General features: G+C 42.0%; 1 protein-coding gene across 3 annotated transcripts in view; it reads right to left on the bottom strand.

The window, feature by feature from the left end:
* The window catches only part of esrrb (estrogen-related receptor beta), a 42,477-nt gene that overhangs the window by 13,121 nt on the left and 9,321 nt on the right, over window positions 1-20,035 (bottom strand). The window contains exons 3-6 of one of the 3 annotated variants that reach the window (XM_059354075.1): window positions 15,393-15,802; window positions 7,321-7,446; window positions 1,052-1,234; window positions 432-593 (exon numbers count right to left, since the gene is read on the bottom strand). In XM_059354075.1, the coding sequence (XP_059210058.1) occupies window positions 432-593; window positions 1,052-1,234; window positions 7,321-7,446; window positions 15,393-15,802 (881 nt within the window). The remainder of the gene's footprint in view (window positions 1-431; window positions 594-1,051; window positions 1,235-7,320; window positions 7,447-15,392; window positions 15,803-20,035) is intronic. The other 2 variants (XM_059354074.1, XM_059354076.1) reach the window with 2 other exon arrangements.

Here is a 20,035-nt window from a genome sequence, read left to right as displayed (position 1 = left end):
TTGAGTGCGTCCGTGTGTGTGTGTGTGTGTGTGTGTGTGTGTGCGTGTGTGTGTGTGTGTGTGTGATATGATGTCTTGTTTGGTTGGGCAGGTCCCCAACTTTGTTCTAAATATCCCTGGTGATTACAACATACATTGGCACAGGGTCTGTGTCCCCCTCTCCATTCAGTGTGGGGGTTTTGGATGCACTCTATTGATTTTTTTTTCTTGCGCAGCTATGTCCATTTTGCCCTCCCTCCATCCTCCACACACCCTGAGGCTGTATGAGCTGCTGTCATTAATTATCTACGTGTGTGTGGACATGTTTATTCATACAGAGTGTGTGTGTGTGGAGACGAGACAGAGTAAAAAATAAAAGTGGGGAAAGTAAGACAGAGAAGAGAGGTAAAAAAAAAAAAAAAAAAAGGAAGCAAAAATCATTTGTTTTATACCTGGGATGTGCTTGGCCCAGCCGATGATGACCACCAGCTCGCGGTCAGCCAGGTCGCACAGCGTGGTCAGAGCCTTGATGTCGCTCTCCGGCATGGTGGGGTCGGGCATGGCATAGATCTTCTCTGGCTCAGCCACCAACAGGTGAGACACTATCTTTGTGACTGAGGATAGAAGAAGGAGGGGGCGGGATGTCAAAGCAAAGCAGGGTTCAAAGGTCATATCACTGCAAAGCTCAGCCAGGCACAAAGATGCAGTGCACTGATAAAATTGGTGGAATTGTAACACATGGTAGAACGGTGGTCTCACTTTCACACGTTTCTTTCTCTGCCTCATTATGCAAACTAATGCATGGAGCTTGTGAGTGAAATGATGGCACTGAAAGCTCTTATCCCTACAGAATGCATGCAAATGGAAAAAATAGTATGTGTAGAAATGTGAGACTCTAGTGTCCTCGAGCACTTTGTTTCATATCGGTCACCTGCTCATAGACTTATCATAATTCAGCTCTGACCGGGACAATACCTGGCCTATTTTTTCTGACTTATGATCTCTCAACTGCCCAAACATGGCAGAGACAGGAGGAACATGACGCTGGCCTAGAATTTCCCCTCAGCTTTACCTGCATGCTGTCCTGGCAGCGGAGGGTCGCCGGAGCAGGGAGACAATGGGCTAGTGACGGAGCAGTACTCACGAGGCTTTTTGGTGGGAGGGGGGAGCGTCAGACCCAGGTACGGGTTGTTTTCTGTGTCCAACCTCCGCTTGTACTTCTGTCTGCCCCCTCGCACGCGGTCCAGACGAACCCCTGGGTTAGAAACAACAAGAGGGACACGACATCAGGAGAGTATTCTTTCTCACATATATTTTAAGGGATATCAAATACATAGAAATTAAATAGGTCAAAAGAGTAAATAAATGCTGTGGGGATGTTAGATAGACATGTCCGACAACAAAAGTTGCTATTCACATGATTGTTGATAAAGTATTTTCCTTATATTGCCCAGTAAATATATACATTTTGAAAAAAACTATTTTATGTCTGCATCTGCCATCACAATAACTAATTATTTCAGTCCAGGAGAGACTCAATGTTTCTACAATTAGGTGGAAAAAATATGTGCGTCGATCTGTATCCACATCAGCCAAAATGAGTAAGAAAATATTGGCAAAAATACAATATTTTGCATAAAGTAATAGATAGTGTATCTAGTAGATACAAATAGTGATTCCATAGTATGATGTGAATAAATCCTCAATCTTTCACACTAGAACAACAATGCAGGATGATGATCAGAGATGACACACCAACATGTTCCCTATTAGATCACATGTAAAAGCAGTAGTGTTAAAGGACTGTATAGTGGCATAAGTGCGTGTTTGTGTCCGTGTGTTTGAGCTCCGGTGTGTGTGTGTGTGTGTGTGTGCGAATGTGTCAGAGGCACGGCTGCCTTCCCATATGTGGTCCATGCCTGGCTGGTCTACTGTGACACAGCTGAGCCCAGAGCAGGTCTAAACATATGAATATTTAACGCAGGGTCAATGATCTCACAGACTGGCCCTCTAATTATTTAGCTTTTGGGGTGAGGCAGACTGCATACTAATTAGCTGCCAGCTACATGCCTTTTTTTTTTTTGCTTGTGTGAGCTCAGGTGTGCGGTATCCAGAAAAAGAAACAAGCAAAGACATAGTCCCACACACACTGTACAAAACATCCGCTGTCATACTGCAGATAGATAACTAGGTATTGCTTTCCCATAAAAGACCCTTATTTCACCCCTCTTTCACTGGAGTAGCACTGAGGCCTTATCACCCCCAGCCACACCTAGAGGCCCAGGTTCCACACTGATACTGTAAATGTCAAGCCAGCCTCATCATAACATAAGTTATTTATTATCTCATTATTTGATAAGAATGTTTCTATTTGGATGTCTTTTCTATTCTATTAATTTTCAACATAGTTAAAATATTTCATCTGCGCTGTTCTATTTATTTGATACCACCAGGCAGGTATTTGGTTATTTAATGCAAAGTGTATGCAAACATTTATATCCTGCAGACCCATATTTGGACCAGCATGTCACTGCTAGCCTAAATATCCCTGATATCCTAATCCTGTCAAGACGGACAATCCCTTCAATTTATGCATAATGTAACTCCCCCCCAAAACAAATTTAATACTAAAGGGTGGATGAGAAAAGGCTCAATGAAATGCTTGCGGTGGAGGAGGAGTTAATTTGTCAGTTGCCCGCGTCCTCTGAGCGAACAACACCCGCAGCCAGAGCACTTCCTTGATGATTTCATCACTTTATAACAGGGAGGACGGTGTCAAACCTGGGCATTGTGTGGCCACTGCAAATGAGCCTAATACAATTTGCCCATCAGCAAGAGCTCTTGGAGGGGATGAGTTTGGATGTGTCCCATGCACGGTGATTGGAGGTCGCTCGGTGAACGCAGGGGGAGAGGAAAATCAGATGATGGAGGATAGAAGGTGGCCTTCATTTAACAAAGAGGAATTCAACAGTGGATTTATGCAAAATATCTTCTTTTCATCATTTTTTTACTACTTAACTAAAATGACCATACCCCACACTCGATGCATTGGGGGGGGGTCCAGTAAACTGTATTATCATGTAACTGTAGAATAGTGATTTCTTCTACTTATATAAATTATTTGATTCCCTAGAAACACAGATCTGATTAGGATTGTCTTTCAATTTCCTGACACTGACAACCCACTAACCTAATTACCCCCAATTCCCAACAGAGCCTCATCCTTCCCAGCAAGCACCAGGGAATCATCTGATGGCAACTACCTGTGTTTTACACACACACGCGCACACCATGACAATTTCATTTTTTATGTGTAACATATAAAGAAAGATTTCTGTGAAAGCGCCTTGAGAAAAGTCTTCAAAACACCCTCCAATTGCTGTTCGGGTTTAAAAAGTTTTCAGCTGTGATGGTCCCTGTTACTACTGTAGGGATGGAAAAAATTCCTCTCGCTGTCAAACGTGATGTCACCACTTTCTACGGTTTCTTCCGGCTCTCCCGATGAGCCCGGCCGCTGCCAGTTGGCTCTGCGCTTCTGCTCTCCGTGATCCTCTCTGCCGGTTGAGTCATGTGGCAGTGTCAGCCAGTGTAAAGCCAGCGATGAAGGTAGATGGGTGCCTCTTTTAATTAGAACAGTCCTGGCCATAATTAACAGATGCTGACAGGAATTAAAGCTTGGCACTAACCTGTCTCATTTTACTGTCCAACAGGGCCAGATACAGGCAGAGAGGAAGAGGGAGTGATTAAGAGCAGCTAGACGGATTCACTCACTCATGCTGTCGGGCACTATGGACTTTATAGGGGCCTTTGTGAGGTTCATATGTCCCTTCGGTGGCACCCGCAGCTTCTGACTGTGGCCGATCTGTTGTGCTCCTTCCAAAGTAAACAGTGGGAGTGTTATAAATGTGTGAAGAGAGTCGAGCACTACCTCATCTAAAGTCATCTCACTGTTTTATGGCCCACTACACAGTGCAGCGAGGGTAGCAGCGGGTGAGCTCGGGTATCATCTCTTCAAAGCAGGGTGCAGGGGAGAGGGCTTTTGGCCAAGGCGGCTGGCATTTGTGCACGGATTAGCGCAGGCCTTGGGGTGGGGGCTGGGGCCAGCTGACCTAGGGCTCTTCTTTCTCTCCAAAAACAATAATAATCCCCTTCCGAGTACACTCCTACAAAAGGGCCTGTCTTCACTCACTTTGTGTGGCCGGCCGTGGTAGGGGCCCTTATTTTGAGTCCCTCACCTGTTCTGGGTGTCTCTCCCTGGGGAAAGTGTCAGGATGTCTGGGATGGTTGGCAATGCCAAGGGGGGCTTAGGCGCACCCTATTTTAGCTGGGAAAATCAGAAGGCCACATGGCAAGGCATGGTGAACCTTGCCTTTCAAGGAAGCCGCCCCGCTAAACTGCCGTCAGCACTATTTCAAAGGGCCCCCGTTGCCAGCTTTGCATGCTTGTAAGTGTGTTGCAGCATTTTTAATCACGAGTGGTGATGAGCGAGGGGAGCGGAAAAATTGTCACGCATTGCCCTCCTCCCCTTCTGATGACCCCAGGGGCTGCCATACTGACACCCTCGTCACATAGTCCATTTACAGGTTAGCTACATTATCCCCAGTGAGCTGACGTCCCTGCCTGTACTGCTAATTGAAATGACTACACTTCAGATTGCTTTAAATTACAGGACAAAAACTTTTTAAGCCAGCTTTGCCTCTGCAAAATGTTCTCTATTACTTTCTTTACTACTGTATCTTGGACTCAGACTGTATGTCTTACCGGTATAGACAGCCTTTAACACATATGGACATTAACGTGTCTAGTATTTCAGGCACTATACATGTGTGTTGTGTGGTTTGTGCGTATGTTCTGTATGTTGTGTATGTGGCTATGACGGGGCTATTGTGGGATGTGGTTGTCCTTTGCATGCCAGTCTGCTGAACAATGAGAGGTGTATTGTATATCAGCGCAGACACACTTTGCTCCTTTTGTTCAGCTAATGTTCATGAGTGTCCTCTCACAATAACACAGGATACTTTCTACCTCCACAGCAGCGAGGACAATGGCAGGAAAAGCTGGTGTAGATAAACTGTAACTACAGAACATTTTTCTGCACTGCACTGGTGTGTGTGTGTGGAAGGATCTATGCGCTCATGAGCGATGGAGAAAGGAAGTCGGTGCAAAGAGCAACTGCCACTGAGTGATGTCAATGTAATCTCTCAATAGTATCTTGTCTTCTCTCTTGCTCTAAGCTCTGATCCGTTTCCATTGATCAGAGGAAAAACCTGTTGCCCCAGACATTTGATTCTCCTATTGATCACTTCCTCCTTTATACAGTCGAGGGAAAGTAAAGCGACTCGACACAGGGTTTAGGCAGGTCTCCTGTAATCAGACTGCTGATCTTAGAAGACCATTTTCCTTACGCCTCTCACCACAGCTTGAGATATGAGCGTTGGGATTGCAGCTTTTGTGCCGTAGATGCCGATGAGAATATAATGGAAAATAAAAACAGAAAGCTTGATTTCCTCGAAAGATGTCTAATATTATTCTCTTAGAGACAGTGATGGATTTAAACGTCTGTTTCATTGGGGGGCAGCACTGCACTTTGTTGAAGCTGTAAAGTTATAATTAGGTGATTTTCCATTGAGACACAATGTGACCTTTCTGCAGTAATGAAAGTAAGTGGCAACCTCAGTCACATGAGCGGTGGCCATCTCCACACCCGAGGCCTGAGCATGGCGTTGAGCCGACGGCTTCATAGAGCTTACAGTGGACAGAGACCATGTGTCTCTCTTTCCATTTCGTCTTGGTGACACTTTAAAGTGCCGGGCCTCAAGGCAGAGCAAAAAAAAACGCCCTTCTCATTTCTCTGTTAATCTTGACAAATGTGTTATTTTATTAATATATCATTTTAACTGTGACAGAAATCGGTTGTTTTAGAGGGATCTATGACAACACCTGCGCGAGGCTTCAATCAGCCTGTGATAATAGTTGCCGTGTGGTGATGACAGCCACTGTGTGAAAGAGAGGAGGGTCATTCTTATTCTGGGAATGTGCTGAATACACAGAAGTGTGCAGCATTAGAACCTCGGGCTTAGCCGAAGTCTGCATATTTGAGTTTTCACTCTTTTTACTCTGACCTGACACTGGTCATTCATTTATAGCCACGGCTACATATTTTTGTAGTCTCTTATTCTCCAAGATGATATATTGGCATAAATTTTTCATCAGATAGTAATGCGATTACTCTGTCTTTCTGGCACTGAGGCTTTATCTGGCTGCTTGCAGTCCAGAGGATTCTGTTACTGTGTGGAGATCCATACAGGCTATGACTCTGGCTTCAGGTGGCGATCGGATATATATGCATCTATAAATCCCGCTCTCCAGTGAATAATGGGAGGAATAATAGCGGAATATATACTGCACAGTCTGACGGAGAGCTTAAAAGTTTGTAAAGACTCTCCTTTATCAGAGCTTGTGTCTGGCAGTATTTCTACCACTGTATAAACATGAGGGACAATCGTACTTTACACAAGGTAAGTGCTACCTGACCCACACTCATCAGCACTCGAGGAAAACCTGTTTCTTTACAGAGTCCCTGAGCTACTCCCAGAGGAGGCTTGAATAAATATAACACCGCCACTTCACCCCCAAGCCACATATCTTTCATTATTCATTTGTCTGGCCCTTTTGGAGCCACCAACAAGTGAGAAAGAGACAGAGAGAGGCAGGTGACAATGCAACGGGGGAAGGCAGAACGGATAGGTGCCTCCCCCAGAAGAGCAACCAGGTCTCAGGGGGCTCAGTCAGGGGGGATGGACGGGGAGAGAAACCTAGCCAGGCAAATCCATCGGAAGCATGTTTAATTGTCAGTGAATTCCCTGCTGGCGTGACTTTAAAAAACCATCCACAGGAAGAGAGCTGAGATGTTCGGAAAACATTTAGTGGATCAATATGCCGGGGAGAGCTGAGACCGTGCCCAGTGTGTGCTCAGGGACCCGGCCTGTGCCTTTCCAGGCGGAATACTGTTACATTTCTATTACTCAGACGGCAACCTATTCAGCATATTTCTGTCCCCAGCTCAACTGCACATTATTTACTGCTGTGTAGGTAGGGGGAGGACAGGGGGCTGGGAACTGTTGTCTCCTGTTAGCCGGCCACTTGTATGTATCTCTCACTCTGGACCGGTGGGTGAAAAATACCGTGGGACTCAACAACCATCATGAGAACTGGTGATGCTGTACTCAGCTTGCATCAATGGTGGTTTTCTTTATTTGCATGAATGTTATATAAACAATATAAACAGTACGTACAGTATATGTATCTGTGGGTGTGTAAGAATAAAAAAAATGCTCTTACTCTTCTTACCTTCTTTGAGCATCCCCACTTTGAGGCATTTCATGAAGCGACAAGCCTGACATGATTTGCGTCTCCGTTTTGTGATCTCACACTCATTTGTGGCAGGACAGCTGTATTCTATGTTACCTGGGGAGAAGAAGAGGAATAGGTTATCACTGAAGATGCTCTAGAACTAAAGATTAGGCATTACAAGCTGCTCCAATGTATGTAGTATGTAATGATCTACACTTCTTGTCTCCTAAGTGGGCACAGTTGCCACTCCCCCAATCTCCATTACCTTATTAAAAGGTATTGTGAATATTCTGTTTCACGAGCCAATAATCATATTTAGCATTCCAGTGGTGCAAAGTAACTAAGTACATTTACTCAAGTACTGTATTTAAGCACAATTTTGAGGTACTTTTACTTTACTTGAATATTTCAATTTTATGTAACTTTATATTCTACTCCACTTCATTTTAAGGCAAATATTGGACTTCTTACTTTTCAGGTCGAGATTTAACATAAAAACATGATACATGATACATTTAAAGTGATTAGACTTTTTCTTAAATTAAATCTTATAACAGTATATTAAGTAGTTAAATGACGATGAAGTCTTTACAAAATTAATACACTACTTACATAAAAGCAGCAATACAAATAAACCACTAATGTATTTAGAATATATAAAACAATCTGAGTGGTTCCATTTTGCATAACGAGTACTTTTACTTTTGATGCTGATACTTTTGTAGTTTTACTTCAGTAAGTTTTGAATGCCGGACTTTTACTTGTAGTGGAGTCATTCCACAGTGTGGTATCAGTACTTTTACTTAAGTAAAGGATCTGAATCCTAAGCTAGTGCAGTTGAGAACATAAGTTGATGTTTTTGATGTTTTGAGTGACGATTTTTTTTTAAGCTGTGTGCTACAGGCTTTGAGGTATGTTTTTGTTTTTTTTATTACATTTTTTCAGGCTTTAACAGGCTCCAGGTCACAATTTACAATTTGTTTAGAACATATGTGGCTTATGAAAAATGCATCCAGTATGCTTACATCCACTTCTCCTATTGAAGTAAATAGGCTCAGGACCAGCAGCTAGTCCCCCTGAAGGTTTGGGTTCAGTAGAATATGAGGTGGAAACACTAAAGAGAACCTAAAGCTAAACTTGGTGCTGATGCAATAAACACCAGTGTGTACTCTCAGATGGTCAACAATAAATCATCTTTTGCCAACCAGGCACAGGCACTTGTTAAACATATGGATTGCTATAGAATCCATTTCTTTTCTGTGCAGGTGGCTCAGGTGTTCTCCAGTGAGTACAGAACCTTCCAGCACTGGGGGGCGAGAGGTAACGGATGGGGGGTATGGGGAGTGGAGGTAAAGCTACAATGGTCCTTCAGGACCCATCAGTAGACGCCACCCTGGTCCAACACTAAATTGGCCTCATTAATTCTGTGCGTGTCCCCTCCGGGCCCCGGGCGCAGGCCGTGTCCCCCTGCGCTCAGAGGGGCCTGCCACTGCCTCAATAGCAGGCTAGAGAGCCAGACACACTGCCCCCGACCACTTTACATAATACTCCAGCAGACCCAAACCTGTTGTTACCACTGTTGCCATTGTTGACTATTTACATAGTGTACAGGCAAGAGGCCTTATGCATTATTCAGCTGCAGCGTCTGATTCCAGGACGGAGCAATGAAAAAGAGTTTCATTGCTACACAATAAAAGAGCTGGTTCTGCTCTACTCTAGCATTAGCAGTAGAAAGGGCAGGATATGTGAGGCGATTCCTCCGCTTCCCTCTGATTCCCTACATTTTACTGTATTCAGGGGTTTTCAATAAAGGGTTTCAGTATAATGGTTGCTTCAGCCTAGGGAATTTGAATTATCCTCATTTTGAATGGGCTTTCAGTTTTAAAGCTTTTGACATTGGGATTTTCCCTAAACTTTTCTTTTAACCTACAGTTTATGTCAGTATAGTGAAATAAATTATTAAGTAATGTACAGTAAAAATCTAATTCAATCATTATGATTACCTCAATATATTTTTCCTCATGCACTTAAACACATGTAAGTAACCGATATGTCAGCACATATGCTCTCTGTTGAATAAGGGCTGTAAGACAAAAACAATACACTTGAGTATTGTGATATGTTTCAGGATATTGGACATTGTTCAATGATACAATATCATTGATGCAAAGAGAAAAACGTTATTTTTAAGTTCTCACTTTATATTAATTTCTGTTATTAAAATAACAGATTATTATTATTTATTAAAGTTGCTTTTTATGAATTGATATAAATGTAACTGATTTCGTTAAATGGGCATATTCAATCGTCTCAAATTGATGGAATTCAATCAAAATAGAAATAATTTTTTGGCAGATTTCTGATATATGAGAAATATATATGTTTTTTAGCCAAACATTTGCACACATTGAATTGTATCAGAAACTTGTGATTGACAGACATATTGCACAGAGAGGGATGTTTGATGTTGCAGGGACTGATTGTTTCTTTTTAGCTCAGATTTATGAATATGCTGGTGTGTTCTTTATACAACAGTTTTCATAAAATCTGATTTAATATATCATTATATTACAATATATTGAATTATAACCCCTATATCTTGATGCATATTGAATCTCCAGATTTTTACCCTATGCTAAAATGACTTAATACCTTTAAAGAATAAAGCATTTTTACATGTTACAGTATGTTCCAGCATTACATCCTTTGACCCTCACTCCATATGTTGTGAACAGAGAAACAGAAAGCTGTGTAATATTCCACTGGCGTTCCTCCACTAGCCCTCCAACATCCTTTGACAACTTATGCAATTATGTTAACATTATTGGACAGATCAAGTGGAGGGTCCCAAGATGTTATAAATAATTAGAAATTCCTTCTTATATCTGGGTTAGAAATCATTATGCTAATTCTCCTCATCTCTTTGGGATTGGGGTAAATAAAGGTGTGAGGGAAGCGGCTGATGAGCTCTGATTGTCTTTCCTCTGTCTGTTTTCTCTGTTGTCATAGCAGAAACCAGACCATAATAATCCTATCCATTTCCCATATGCTGGGAGGAGGCAATCAGTGCCACCCTGCGCTGGAATCAATTCATGGAGGGGTTTTTTTGGCTTGCGTTCCCATTATACACTAACCAATCAGCAATTTGCTGGGATATAAAGTACTAAACACATAAAAGAAACATTTTGATTGCAAATCTGTTAAATCTTTCCTTATCACTTTATTCACTTTATTATATGCATGCTATGCTGCAGGTTTGCTTGCATGGCCCAACTGGCACGGCTGACCCTGTGTGTCCCCTGAGGACGTCTTGTTTATGGCAGTATTTTTCTCTCCCCCTCCCCTTCCTTTCCTGTCTCAGGGGTGCAGGGGACACGTGCACAAACCACACCTGGTGGCTAACTAAGAGAGTTAGCCCTTTGATATCACACACTCCAGAAACAAAAACAAACATACGCTCACACACCGCTGTGCTACTGTGTCCACCTGTCCTGTCAAGGCTCTGAGTGTCTGATGTTCTGTCAGAGGGGGCTTCTCATAGCTCAATGCAGAGAGGGCCGGATTAACTCATTTTTCATCTCTACTTTTGATTTATATTTAGGAGAGGTTTGCAGTATCAGTACAAGCACAGTAAACACACCTAACATCCCTGAGCTGAGCTGAATGACAAAGAAGTTTCTCTTTTGGCTGTTTGTTTTTATTAACATACATTTATTGTGATAAAAGAAGATGAAAAAAAATCTAAGAAATGCCAATAGCAAAGGCACAATCCATGATGCATGGATTCAAATTCACTATGACTATGCTAATAAGTAATTGTAACGCGAGGATGCTGTTAAATGTTTGTTTTTATCACAGTAACCACAGTGGTAACAAGCCTTTAATTTGAATCATCAACACTTAATTTACACCATGCAAAATATATCTTATATTTATGTAGTTAATGTAGTTTGAATGTAGTTTTTGAACAGAAATACAATTACAGATTTCTGTTTATGATCAGAATAGCAATATTACTGTAAGATGGAACCATTATTTTCTATATATTTAGTTATTTCTTCTCTCATTTAGAACAAATTTACCCCGAGGGATGGATAAACAATTTCTACCTGAATATAACTAAGCTGATGAATTTATGAAATGAGTAAACTGAAATTAACTGGATTTAATGGACTCTGTACAACATAAGTAGGTAAAGGAAAACAGATGAATGTAGTTAACTGACTTTGATATTTTTCCTTTATTCTAATGCAGCATCACAGTCTCATATGGGGGATTTACCCCATACTATGGCATTTTTCCTAAAATTAGATGAGATTAAAAAAATTACAGTATATGTATGTATTTATGTCATATACCTTATATACTTATACGATATATATATATATATATATATATACATATATATATGTATATATATATATATATATATATATATACGATACTGTGTATATATCTGCATATATTTGAAGATATTTATTAATTGATGTTCATACTACTACATGTAACTAGTATCTATTTAATATGCAAAAATATATTTTCTCCAATGTGCAATATTTGTAAAATGCAAACAAACAAACAAATAAATGCCAAATAGCAGAAATGTATCGATATGCTGTGTATAGAATCTATGTATATGTCTTATTTTTTATATTTTTAAATATCTGTTTGTACCTTGAGCTGCTGTGACAACTAAATGTGGGATAAAGTCAAATCTTATCTATCTTTTCTTATATTACTTTGTTTACAGTAATAATGCCTATTGTATAGCCATATTCTTGCCAATACATAGTCCTAATGTATACTGATTTAATTGGAAATGTATAACTGGTAGATTAAAACGTTCTTCACTGCTGAAATGTTTTACAAAAACCTTGTCATTCAGGAAAGCTGTCTGGAAATCCTCCCCTGTAGAGTAATAGTGTGGCCAGTTTCACTTTCAGAAATGAAGCATACTGGCAGGAACCCCTTTAACCCAAGGGCCATGCTGGGGTTTATCTGTCTTTAGAGAGGTTATGGTATGGTTACCAATAACATTACGGAGTGAAGGGAGAAGAAAAAGATTTCCCTCCTTCTTCTCTTGATAAGTATCTGTCTCAATCTATTTTATGGCTTTTCAGGACCCATGCCAGGGCACAGAGGGGAAAGTCAGGTCTTGTAAGTAAATTAAAGTAAAATGGCAGGTATTTCTCATCAAAATCTAAACCGACTTTTACAGGCTTACTGTCAAGGTCTATTACTTCATATAAAAGGGGGGCACTGAGTTCAGTTGGTTTTCAGGCAATTTTACACTTGGGTTCAAAATGGGAAGAAAACACAGTTCAATAAGAGATTTATGTTTTTGATTGGTGGGCCACGTGAGGTGCAGGATTGGCAGGATGATTAGGGAGCAATGAGAACAGGAGTATTTCTGGGATGGATGGAGATCCAGGTTGACATTAATTTGGACCTGGCCTTGACTAATGTAACTATCTCCACGTAAGAGTTCAAGGGGCTTTTCACTGGATGAATAGGGGACACAAGATAGATTTTCCTTCCACTTTTGTTGAAAAGGTAAAGGCATCAACTGAAGGAGTGGAGGCCAGGGCAGGAGGTGGAACAAAAAGGTACAAGTTACTCAGTGAATAACCACGAAAAAGTCAAAATATTTTAAACACATCTAAATTAAAAGAGTACGTATTAAAATCTTGAAAAAGGCTATATGTTTTATATCAAGAATTAGCTGGTTTATCGTGAGAAAATAGGGACAAGGTGAACACAAGGTGATAAAGAAACTGTCATGTACATGGTTAACATTAACTTAGCATGTTGTTTGCCCTAAGTGCTATAGAACAATGTGATAAAGGGCTGGAAAAGACAGCTCCTTTGTTTTCCTCTCATTAGAGAGGGCCGTCTCACACTCCACCCTTGACTGCCTCGTTATTCCTTTAATTAATCAGTTCTCATCAACGGCCCCCTCTCATTCTTTCAAGGGCTCTACATCCCGCTATTTACTGCCTCCATTTTCCTCCAGCAATCCTGCATGTGTTTCTTTTATCATTTCGGATGGCTTTCACCTCCCCCCAAAAAAGTCCCTGTGTCCTCCCTGCCTTCTCTGCCTGGGACCCCTGTCTGATTATTATGCCATTAAGCCTCTCCTCCTCTCCTCTGAAAGAGCAGCAGGGTCCCTCTCCAATCTAAAGAAGTCCTGGGTTTTTTTCCCCTCCTTTCCCTGAAATTACCCGGCGACGCGTGCCTGAGTTTCTAATTGGCATGCCCGTCCCTGGAGACGGCCCCCTCCCTTCTTCCTAATGAAAAGCCTCGGCCTTAATTACACTTTCCAAACGCTGATTGTTATTGACAAAACTCCTGTGGCTCGGACAAACGACGGCAGATTAGCTCCATTACAGGCAGCCCTCCAAGAAGAGAAAGAGAGGGATTTCAAATCGACAATGCAAAGTGAGGGGGAGAAAAAAAAAGGAGCTTTCAATTTTTTTCCATGTACCTTCCTCTTAATTGTTTGGGCCATTGCTCCACTTAAGACGTCTCTTTCTTCCCCGATGCCTTTTTTCTGTTCCATTGTGTTGCCGTCAGTGTACTTTCAGTGAGGGGACAAAAGCCCAGTTATGTTACTTGAGAAAAAATGTTCATCTTTTGTCAATAGACAGGATTGCTGATGGCAGCATGGGTAAACAGGAGGATTTGGCCTAATGCTTTTGTTTGCCTGCAAAAGGTACATAGACTGTCTAAAGCTGATAGGGCTGTAAGGTCCAAAATCAACACCTAACAACCAGGCAGACGGTCGTCATGTAACGCCTGCAATCATTTGTTGATGAAAATTTACTGAAAGCAATGGATAAAATGCCCCGCTTATTTAGTTTAAATATGAAAAACTTGACCTCTTAATCATCTCATTTCATCATACTCCTATCCTCTGGCTCATTTGACTTATTTTATCTAGTTTTTCCTCTGTATTTATTGCACTACTAAGCCGGCAGAGCTTAGACCTGGGCAGCTGTTCCTGTTGTGCAGATTCTTTTTTCCAGGCTCAACAATATCTCCGTCTTCCTGATTAATCTGGAGCAGAGCGCACAGTTTCACAGTGGGGGGCCTTTCATTGCCTCTCTAATGAGAAGCTGTGATACATCATGCCTTGCAGATAGCCAATCGCACCCTAGTCCCCAGGCACGCACACACACAGACACACAGACACACAGACACACACACACACACACACAATCATGCACACAAACACAAAACAGGACAGGGATAATAAAGCACGTTCTCTGAGCCCCCCAAGGCATCTGGGCAAACAGCCCCTGCACTCCACCAAATCTGACCTGAGTGATGATGTCATGTCCACCAGCCATGACAGACGATGTAATCATACCTATACTTTGGATTTGTCCCATGTCAAAATAGTTCTGTTTTTCAGGACAATCAGCATTTTTTTAAATGCAGTTATTTGATAGGGACTAACAAGTTGTATTATAATAGTATTCTACAGTAGCTAGTAGGTATGTCATGATTCAAATTCTGAATCTAAAATCAATTGAAAAGGGCTTTAATCAAAAGCAGGATCAGTGATTGCTGAAAGTTGACCATATGGCATTAGTGTGGTACATTCAAAAGAAAATGTGTCAGTCTTATCAAACTTGATACCATGTAGCCTCTTTTGAAAGAAGAATTTGAAAATATTAACATAGTTGTCAGGACATTAAGTCAATTTTCTTTACAACTAAAAATGTCTAACAATCAAAAACTGAATAAAATTGTGCCCTTAAAATCAAAAGTGTAATCAAATCGTGACACCCCTAGTAGTTAGATCTAGGTTTACAGTCTAATGAAATCAAAAACAAAGATTTTTTTAAGGAGTATGCTGGTCTCAGGAGGCAGAGAAAACATCTTCACACTCCAGTGATTTTTTTACATAGTGAATCGCTTGGACTGAGTATGTTTCAGTGTTGTTGTAAGGCCAAAGTTGTCTTGTATGGAGGCTGTTTTTATGTCTGTGTGACATGGGATGAAGTAACTTGTATTGAGTGTTTGTTAGGGAGGGGGAGGTGAGAGGAGAAAAATACCTTGTATTGTCCTTTTAAAAAAGGCTTTGCAGGCCTCACAAGAGGCCACCCCATAGTGATACCCCGAGGCTATATCTCCACAGACCAGGCACAGCCTCTTGGGGAGGGAGTTCAACATGTATTCGCACTTTATGGACGAGTCCTCCATGATGGTGCTGGAGCAGTCGTCATAGCGCTTGCGGCAAGTGCCGGCCCCGAGCCCGCTGGGGGTGAACATAGGTGGAGAGTCCAGGCCGTTGGAGTGGCTGTTCATAGCGCTGACATAGCCGCCGCTGGCGTCTGAGTTGCCGCTGGGGCTGTGGTGGCTGACCGTGTCGATGACCGAGGAGGGGCTGGATGGCTCCGTCTTGATGTAGGACCCACAACTGGAGGGTAGGTGCCGGTCATCAGCGGCCATTCTATTCAGCAGCCTGGAGGATGGGGGGAGAGACGGAGGGGGAGAGGGAAGTGGAGAAGAGGGAGATGATTAGCAGAAATTAATCTCATCAACCAGAGAAGTGACATAAATGTCTAAACGGCTAAATACTTGATTGACATTAAGTTCTAAATACAATGATTCTGTTGCAATTTATGACAAATACAACACAACACCTTTACCTAAACATTTGTTATTTTAAAAAAATGGTTGGGGTTTTCCAAGGCTTTCTAGTTAAAAAGATGGGTTTCTGAATATATGTGACATTTCTACATATGGTACAGCAGGCTGAGGAGATGAAAGATGACAGTAGGTTTAATGTGGTCAAAATGTCGTAATCTATTAGTCAAATCACACTTAAATGTATTTACTAGTGTATTCCTCTACACCACTATGTGTCCCAACCTTCCCTATAAACCAGTGAACCAGATGGAGGATCCTAAGTGCTTCATTAGCCACACACCACAGCAACTGCTTCAGTGTACAACTACACACACGTCGAAGTGGCACACATGCCCCAACAATAAAAATACAGAGACCGGAAGAAAAGGGGTGAAAGAGAGAGGGATAGAGAAAGAGAGAGAGCACTCAAATAACTTAACACGCAAGTGCACAAACACACACACACACACACACACACAAACAAACAGAGCACATCAAGTCTGGGGCATCTCCATAGTTTAGAGAGCCGAGTGGACCTTGGCTTGTCTCCTTGAGTCAGCAGTCAACCAAAAGGAAACATGATGGCAAGATATTGACTTTTTCACTGTCTGCCTAATAACTGTATTTTGGAGTACATGCAATATGATGCTGTAACGTGTGCAGACTAAAGTGCAGCCTTTTGGCCGTGGCCACAAAATGCACTCTGAAGCCTTCCTTGCCCATATAAATCTATTTCAGTCTCGCTCTATAACCTTTAACTTGAAATTGCGCTGGGAGAACAATGGGGGGAAAAACTTAGCCTGCACATGTTCAACTCATTTTTTCCCTTCGCAAATGGAGTGGACTAAAGGGGGTGGACTGGTGGAGGAGATGGATAACTCAATGTATTGGGGATGCCGTGTAGACATAGTGACCTCTTAGGGTCAAGGCAAGGTCGCACACTTACATACACACACACCCCTTTGCATTAGGTACCATGGAGGGGGTGAAAGGTCGCCTGCACTTGCCTGCATTAACAAAATTGAGCCTTGCATGGCTTATGCAAATTCAGACACAGGGGCTCCTAGTGAGTGGCAGCTAGACAGCCCGAAGTTGTGCCTTAGCACATTAGTTCCATTAGCATATTGCCAACTAATGGTAATGTTTACATATTTGACATGTCAGTTTACCATCAGCACGGGAGAGGGGGGACTTCCCCTACTGGGCTCTATCTGCCTGATTGGACGATAGCTGTCTGTCTCAGAGTGCTTCAGAGGAAACAGTAAACGAGAGGCCTCCACCGTGTCCCCTACCGGTCGGCCGGACTGCCTCTTGCTCTCTGAGGCTGATTTAATTGTGAGGGTGGGTGACGGAGGGGTTCAGGCCCAGGGGTCAGTGGGTCAACCTTATTTTCTCACCCTGGCTTCCTGGGCCCGTGGAGATGGGGGTCAGCGTGTCAAATTAAATCTCATTCCCAGGTTTCCCTCCCCGCTGTCATGTATATTCATCGGAGCTCCAGGTGCCTACCACTTCTGGAAATTCACAAAAAGGTTAACTGCTAAAATAAATAATAAAAAATGCCCCCTGTTAAAACCGTTGACCTTGTGGAATAAGCCCTTTGCCTGAGCACTCCTGGAATTCTTCTTGCAATATAAAGCCTTTACTATATGAAACTCATACACAACTGCCATTGTGTTCAAGAACATGCTCTCTAATTTACCGTCTTTCCTCTCAGCTACTGTAACTTAAACAATACGAAAGATTAGAGCCCAACAGATATGGGATTTTTGAGACCAATAGGGAAAAATTCACCGATATAGTGAATTTTCTGTGTGGATTGTGCATTGATTTTGCACCAAAATATGATTACGCAAAGGTACTCAAATGTATAAAATCCATAATAAATAAATTAAACAATTTTTAATATTATTATACATTATATATATATGCAATCTATTAAAATGTCAACAAATTCTATAATTGAAAAATTTGAAACTACATCAATAAAAATAAAATAAACATCAGTGCTGTGTGTTCAGTATCAGCTAATAAATAAAGGATAAATAAAAATAAAATATCTGACACCATTTATAAATCTATTTTTATATCAGTGCATATTGGACAGCATATGAACTGATAGCAGTAGATACCGATATGTCTGCACTAGGCTGTTGTCACTGGGGACAGTTATTCAGATTTGCTAGTTTAAAAATTATCCACTTGTACTCTTAAATGTCCTTGCAGACAGAAATTGAAAAAGTGAATCCATTTTTATGCCTTTCTAAAATAGAACTTGCCGCTCTTGATAATGAATGCAGATTGCATCCCCATAAATTAATGCACGGCTCTGTGTTCATCTGCTTTATGTTCTCTGTTTCAGATGGATATGTGCACCTGTGCGATAGGGCACCTGCACTTGGCTTATTAAAGGCTATATATTAAAACGCAGGAGCACAAGATGGCTCCATTTAGCTTTTATTTCACAAATTCAGAGTAAGCTTAACCCTGGTTCAAAGGCCACCTTCAGGGTGACACTTAGCATAATTGCATAAGTGTCTTAACTGTTTCCCCTCCAGCTCAATGTGGTCATTTATAATAAATGTGCTGGCTAGAATCCCCTTAACTCATTCTGCTATGACACATTATACCACTGCTATGCTTATGTTTTTAACAAGCCTGCATATATTGATTAATGATACTGAGGGAATACTAACCACTTGAACCTGGCGTATTAATCAAATAGTCTAAAATATTTCTATAAATATTCGTAATCTCTAATGGGACAGGTCCAATTTAAATCTATAAATACCATTGTATGGGAAAATGAATTATGAGCATTAAATAGTTTGACAGCAGCAATAGTTGTAATAAATAATTCAATATGTGGGGCAGGTGCTAATTAGCTTGTGTGCTCTGCTGAACTGACTGAGACTTGATGCTGTAAAATCTATAGTTCTGTCTTACTTCCTTCCTCAAGGTAAGAGCATTTCAAATTCCGCTGCCCAAAGGAGCAGCGCTCGTCTAAGATACAGTATCTCTCCCGCTCTCTTTTTCTCTCTCTGTTCCTCCTCCTTTTGTTCCCTTTGTACTGATCAAAATTCATGCTGAGTAGTGGGTTATGGGCCCGCAAACGCACACTGCGCAGTTTGGTTTTAATCTGATTCCACCTGGCCCTCCTAACAGCATTTCAGATCCCTAATATCATTCCACTGGTGCTGCTGTGACCAGGATTAGCTGGCCTAATGATCTGGCAGCTCGTCTTGCACTCCCTGTTCCTCGACTTCCGAGAGGAGAACCGAGGAGCGCTCATTCTCTCACGTCTCAACACTTCCCTCGCCTGCAAGCGAAACTCTGATGACACTGTCGTAAAAAACGCAGAACATTCGGGATCTAATTGAGCCAATTTGTAAGTATTCCTGCTGAGAGCTTCCTGCTCACTTCAGGAGGATACTGACATCCTCCTCTGTTCTCTGGGTAACTATAGCTCTCTCACCGTTTCATGTGTAAATCAGAGCACACAGTACAAACCAAGCTCAACTCAAACTGTGAGTATATTGCTGATGTCCTTTACACTCTCAAGGCCGCCGATGCCAAAAACACCATTTTTATAACATTTGCTAACCTCATCCCGGAGTGTCACATCCCTGCTACCTGATCAGACTGGGTGAGTGGAGGGGAAGGGGTGGGCGGTGGAGGTGGGGGTTGACATCTGCAGGCAGGGTGATGGTGATATCAGATGCCCCAGTAGGGGCAGATCTGTCTGGAGGGCCCCAGGCGATGTGGCCTGATAAGCCACTGGCCCCAGAGTCAGCGCTGGTAGGACGAACTCAATTAGCTCCTGACAGACCTCCTCTCAGCCTCCCCGCCACAGCAAGAACCCACTGGCAGCTGCCACGCTGACCTCTCCTCCAGGGGCCACTGCCACCTTTTACCGCTCCAACACACAGCCAGGGATTCATTTTTGGGAGGCCACGCTGAAATTCTGTACGGCCTGACTAAAGTCACAGAAATACATGCAGCAGCGTGCTTGCCACCAAGGGTGCTCGGTGTGTGTTCTCACAGGGGAAAATAGAAATGAAAAAGGACT

The sequence above is a fragment of the Centropristis striata genome, chromosome 16, assembly GCF_030273125.1.
Source record: "Centropristis striata isolate RG_2023a ecotype Rhode Island chromosome 16, C.striata_1.0, whole genome shotgun sequence".
NCBI classification, from domain to species: domain Eukaryota; kingdom Metazoa; phylum Chordata; class Actinopteri; order Perciformes; family Serranidae; genus Centropristis; species Centropristis striata.
The sequence above is the reverse complement of the archived record's forward strand: the minus strand, read 5'-3'. Positions and strand labels throughout refer to the sequence as shown.